At 40.9% G+C, this 5,811-nt stretch overlaps 1 protein-coding gene across 1 annotated transcript; it reads right to left on the bottom strand.

Moving 5' to 3' along the window:
• Positions 1 to 1,132: 1,132 nt before the first annotated feature.
• Positions 1,133 to 4,906, bottom strand: LOC306954507 (guanylin-like; the record flags this gene model as incomplete). Its single annotated transcript, XM_079545600.1, has 3 exons — positions 1,133 to 1,200; positions 1,944 to 2,133; positions 4,832 to 4,906. The coding sequence occupies 3 exons, from the start codon at positions 4,904 to 4,906 to the stop codon at positions 1,133 to 1,135; spliced, it is 333 nt and encodes a 110-aa protein (XP_079401726.1).
• Between the last annotated feature and the right edge of the window lie 905 nt (positions 4,907 to 5,811).

A 5,811-nucleotide genomic window follows, 5' to 3' on the forward strand; every position in this document is an offset into this window, starting at 1 on the left:
TAACAGTTGAAAAGGAATAATTTTAAAATTCCAAAGCAGTTATATATTACTATTACTATAAGGACCACAAACTGAATAGCAAATTATTTTAAGGTTAACAAGTTATCTTTTACTCTAGTGGACATTCAGACATGGAAGAACTTATATAGGAGATGAGGAAGTAGGTAGACCATCAAAGAAAGAGAAAAAGCCAAAACCAAACAAAACAACAAAATTGTCTCTAACCTTTATTTCATGTACAGTAGCATACAAACATCAGTAGACCCCTTCTTCACAAACTGCCACTCAAAAATAAAAACAAGGCAATGATTTCCTTTCAAAGTGATTCCAGCATTGCAGCTTGGATTTCCTTTTTCCTAAACAGAGCTTAACGAACATCTGCCAAAAGAAGGGAACTTCTGTACAACCATGAGCAAAAGATTACTAGCTCCTGTGCTCTTCTACATCTGTTCAGTAAATTGGCATTAAATATTAGCACAAGTAACAGATGGAGAATTTCCTAGCTAATAAAGCGTTGCTAAACACTTATGACTTGTCCCCAAGTTATATGCTACAGCTCTGTTACAATCAAACACATACCATGTCCAGACCTACAGGCACAGACATTCATCCAACCAACTGGAGAGCTTGAGCTGGAAAAGATTACAACCCTATGCTGCTTAGGTGTATATGTGTAGTGGAAGCCAGATCACACGGAGATTTACATATTAAAAGGCTAGAGGAGACTACTCAGTTTGACCCATCGTGCTCCAATCCAGACAGATTAATGGAAATTGAAACATCGAGTCCAGGATATTTTCACTCCAGTCAACCACGACACAGCTCACATAGACAGATGCACAACTCAGGCATGGCTCAAGGCAAGACAACGCTCAGTGTGAGCCTCTTTCTTCATGGTTCTTCAGCTTCTCACATGAAGCTTGGTCTTCCTGTTACCAGAACTGCATTGCTGGTATTATCTGATCTCACTACTTCAAAATTACTCTTACTATGTCTACATGAGCTAACAGCTTCAGTTTGACTGTGGTGAAGATGAAGCCTAAATAGTGATTTGTGAGGGTATGTGATCTTGCAATACAAATGCACAAACTTCCTAGCTTGGCACACTGTCTTTGGAGTGTTTCATCCTTATTCAAAAGCAACCAGAGCAGGCAGCATTGGCACAGATTTCACACAAATCAGCTTCACCGGCAATCAAGTCTGTTAGGGAGAAAATAGACTGTTTTAGTGACAAGGCAAAGGAATTTATTGGAGAGTAGAGCCTTAAACCATGTGGTGAAAGACTTCTTCCTGTTACTATTCCATAATTTTTTGTGTACACTGAAGTTATTACTGATACAAGAAAAACTAGTTTTTGAGAAAATGTTGCTTAAGGAATTAAATCAAATCTGAACTCACTGGGGAAAGAAGGGGAAGATGTGGAGGCAAGAGAACAACAGGACATATTATGAGAGGGTGACAAGGATGTGGCCTTAGATCCTCTGAAGTGGCTTGCAGAACCACAACCTCAGCTATATTGGTGCTACTTCTTCCTAAGTTTTCCATGGCATTGGTAAACACAACATAATAAATAGATAAAAAGTAGATACTGTAGGAGCCTATTCAAGAATTGCTATATGTGCCTTGGAGACAGGTAATGCCAAAGGCTGATTCACTTCACCTACATCTCACACCTCTTTTAAGGAACCTGGAAATACATCTCCAATAGGTGGAAGCCTTTTCATGTCTACAACAGACTGATCTGTACATGTTATAGCTAAGCACTATAGGAGTGTTCTGGTGGGCTCACAGCTGTTGTACCCTTGCAGAAGGGGTGGCAGCATGGACTTCCAGCTGCCTCAGAAGCGACACAACAGTAATTACACTTCTTTGGCTGCTACTATTTCAATGTTTGAGGTTGAAGGGTGTGATAAAAAGGAAACTATGCAACACGAACTACATACACAGCCTCTCGAAAATCATAGGTGCATCTTCCTTTTTACACACAGGTTGGAAAACCTCAGGGAGATCTTTATCTTCACATAGAGAATACCCAGCCTTATAAACCACCATGCGAGGGTTAATGACTCTGTTCTCATCCATAAGCTCCTTTAGCTTCTTCACAGATTCAAGGGAGAATGTCAAGTCGCCATCCTACATAGACAGAAAGGGAAAAAACAGGTATGAGAGAGTCAGACTTCAGGCAAATGCATTCCCTTTCGACTGAACTCTGCTAAACTGCGACCCTTCCCCAAAAAAGTGTACTATAGGGAAAAACTATACTATAACAGTGAGCCTCCATAGCCAGGGTTTTGTTCAAGCATCATAGTGAATGGAGGCAGAATTAGTACATCTTTCACTCCTGTGAGGGAGACTCCTAACATCTAGTGTAGGAAGATAAGGGCTGGGACTCCTCAGTCTAGGAAACAAACGATTGGACAATATGTGGTAGAGATTTACAACACCATGAGTTGAATGGATGTGAATGGGGATTTATTTTGTTCACTCTTTCTTGTAATATACCAGCACAGAACTTTGAATCTTGGCTCTCAAGTGCAATGCTCAAAACACAGAAGAGGATGAATCCCATCACCACAAGACGTGGCGAGCATGAATCTACAATTTGCCCACACAATGGAGCACAAATGACTGAGAACTGCTAAATGTTGCACTTCTAACTGAAAGATCACACCAAGGCTTTGGGAGACCAGAAGATTATTCTGGAAAGGTTTGCTCCATGCTTGAGATTGTTAGACCCCATGCATCTATTAATGTCAACTTCCTCCCAGTTTCAAGTGAATCACACTGTTGAGATAATAAACTTAAACTGCAAGTCTAGTAATTGTTTAAGGTAAGTACATAAATGTCCACAGAAGTCTGAAGAGAATTAAATAGTCAGAAGGATGATCAAGTAACACCTAAACAGTCATAGAAATAAAGTGGATTCAATCTGCTATTATTGCCATTAATCTCAAAGTCTCATTAGCTTGATGTTGAATTGTGTGGGTGTCTTTGGGCGGTGGTGGTGCTTAAAGAAGAAGAATAAATGAGCTACTGTGTACATGCATTTATTTAACAAAGTAAAACTGATCAATTTGTGACTTTTCTCAAGATAATTTATCAGATTGGATGCCTGTGAAAAATGTACTATTCCACCAAAGACACAATTCTATATTCATCTATTGGTTGGAAACTCTAAAAGCATGAAACAGAAACAAAAAAGACAGGATTTCCACCAGCACAGTTCCAGAGAAACCAGAAACAACTGAAGCGAGCTTCATTTGGTCTTTTGCACATTGGATTTCTCCTACTTATTATCACTTCACAGTAGGAATGAACCCTGAGACGTGTTTATGTCCTGGTGACAAATCAGACCAACAAACAAACCACCCAAAAACCAAAAATACCACCACCATCTCAGACAAGAAAGGTGTGCTAGAGAGAACACAACATGAGCAGCATCTTCCCTCCAAGGTGAAAATGCATGCTGTTCTACTGAACTGACAGATTTTACCACAATCCCTCTCTACTTTTTTCCAGTTTTGCACACTTTGCAAACCAAGAGAGTGTCCAGATAGTGATATTCAGCCCTTAGGAACACTTTACGAAATCAAACGAACCTCCCTTGCAGCTCTCAGAACATTTTGTTAAATTAATAACCCCTGTGACTGACTTATTACAGAAGAGGGAAGAAAAGTCTTGGGAAGAATTTCAGAAAGCAAGTTTATAAAGCAACTTTGTTCAGTGAGTAATTAGTCAGATCCTAAGGGAAATCAAGCAATCCAAGTCAAAGGAGCGCATCACACACAGCACACTGCACATTTTTCAGGTCTTATCAAAGGCAGAGAAAATATGAATTTAGTGATTAATGAGATAAGGATTCCAACTACAAATAGGAACTAAAACTTCAGAACTGAATACTTTGCTACCCACCCAGAAGATGTTCTCAGCTATTTCTGTAGTCTCAAGTGGAAAATTGTTGCTTTACCCCCCTCCTTCCCCCCATGAAATAGTAAACTATCTGTTCTGTCTGGAGACTCTTGGTGTTAATGAATGGTTGGGAAGAAAAGAGGAGGTGAAACCTGCACAAGGATGGGATCTTTTCACTCCTTGGAAACCTACTAAGCACACATGAAAAGAGTCAATTATTGTTTAATAAGTATTTGCCCTCTTGGAACACCAGGGAAATTATTTGCACTGTAATCAAAATGAAATCTCCCAAACTACTCCTAGGGATCAGCGCAGACAAATCTAACATACTCTTGTGTACAGACAGAAGTGCTGACACCTTCCTACCTGCTTCCACAGTGCATGTAATGCCAATCATAGGTTCTGTGTACTTTGGAGTATTTGGTATTAGTTTCCTCTATCACACAATCATAGAGTCATTAGCGTTGGAAAAGACCACTAAGATCATCCCGTCCAACCATCAACTCATCCCCACCATCAGTACACTAACATTCCTTTAATATCACCACAACCCATCAATATTCCTTCAGATCAAACCAGTCATTTCTTTCACCTTATTTTTATATGTGACACATTTGTAGGCTCTATCACATAAGTTTGCAGGTCATTTTCATAAAGAACTTCATGCTTAGAAACAAGCAGAACACTTTCTCCCCAGTTCATGTAACTTCATAACCTATGGAGTTCTCTAGAAAAGTTTTATGTTACAAACACCTGAACCATTTTACAGAGAGAAAGACTAAACCACGGGGAGATGATGTCAGAGCAAAGCAAAAATCCAGCTTTATCAATTCAGAGCAAGACTCCTATCTTACTTAGACCTCTTCACATCAGTATATCACTGAGCTTGCAATACCAACAAGATAACCAGCAGAAAACTCACCTGGACATAGACTGCCTGGGAGCTGTGCACCAGCAAAAGAAGTGCAAGGACTGTGAAGGACAGCAAGCCTCTCATAGTACCTGCAAAGAGCAGCCTCTTCTAACCTGAATATCTTTTCTCCTGTTTTGGTATTACACTGCCTTTCTTTCGTTGTCTCTCAGGTTTTCTCTTAGTACCCAGACTGTCCAGTTGTCTATCTCCGCACGAGAAGCTTTATAAAGCCTTTACACAGCATTTCCTTGGTAATTCATTAATCTAAACTCCTTATTGACATACAATAAACTCGCAGTGGACTACCAGTTATCAGCTCCTTGGCTGAGGATGCCAGTCACACCCCTCTTTATGACACTCTCCCACTTTCAGAAATTGACCATGTATGTATGCAAAACATTTGCCTACAACCAATAAATATCTCAAACACAACACCTGAAACCAAGCCTCTATGTAGGGAATGTACTCAGCTTTCTACCCACCTTTCTGGGGCTTTCAGTCTTACCCAGAAACATAGCAGTAGCATGAGGATGGCAAAGAATCAACACATCTCGCTCTAACGTGAGGATGGTGTTGAATGAACACAAAGAGTGAACTGCTAAGTTATGCCCACCAAGAGCAGGTCCTGATACCCAACTCCCACCCTTTCTCCCTAGCATGATGGTTTACAGCCATCAACTTCAGCATCCCAACAATGTTCATCCCACCAAGTTCCAATGGCTGCCAGCTCCTCCCGTTTGTAACTCATTATGTGTGCCTTCGTGCAGGGGCATTTCACTTGGGCCCCTGACTGCCTATTTGCCTCTTCATGCAATTCAGCTCCTTTAGACACATGCAGCCTGCAAACCTCAAAGTCAATCCCTACACAACCCCGCAGTTCAGGTGTGCGCATGCGCGATAGCACCGAGCTCTCGCTGCCATCTGGATTGCACAAAGTACGCAGCGCTACTTCCGCGTTTCCGCGCGCATGCGTGGTATCGCATGGAGGA

This window comes from Tetrao urogallus, assembly GCF_951394365.1.
Source record: "Tetrao urogallus genome assembly, chromosome: 21".
Classification (NCBI taxonomy): Eukaryota; Metazoa; Chordata; class Aves; order Galliformes; family Phasianidae; genus Tetrao; species Tetrao urogallus.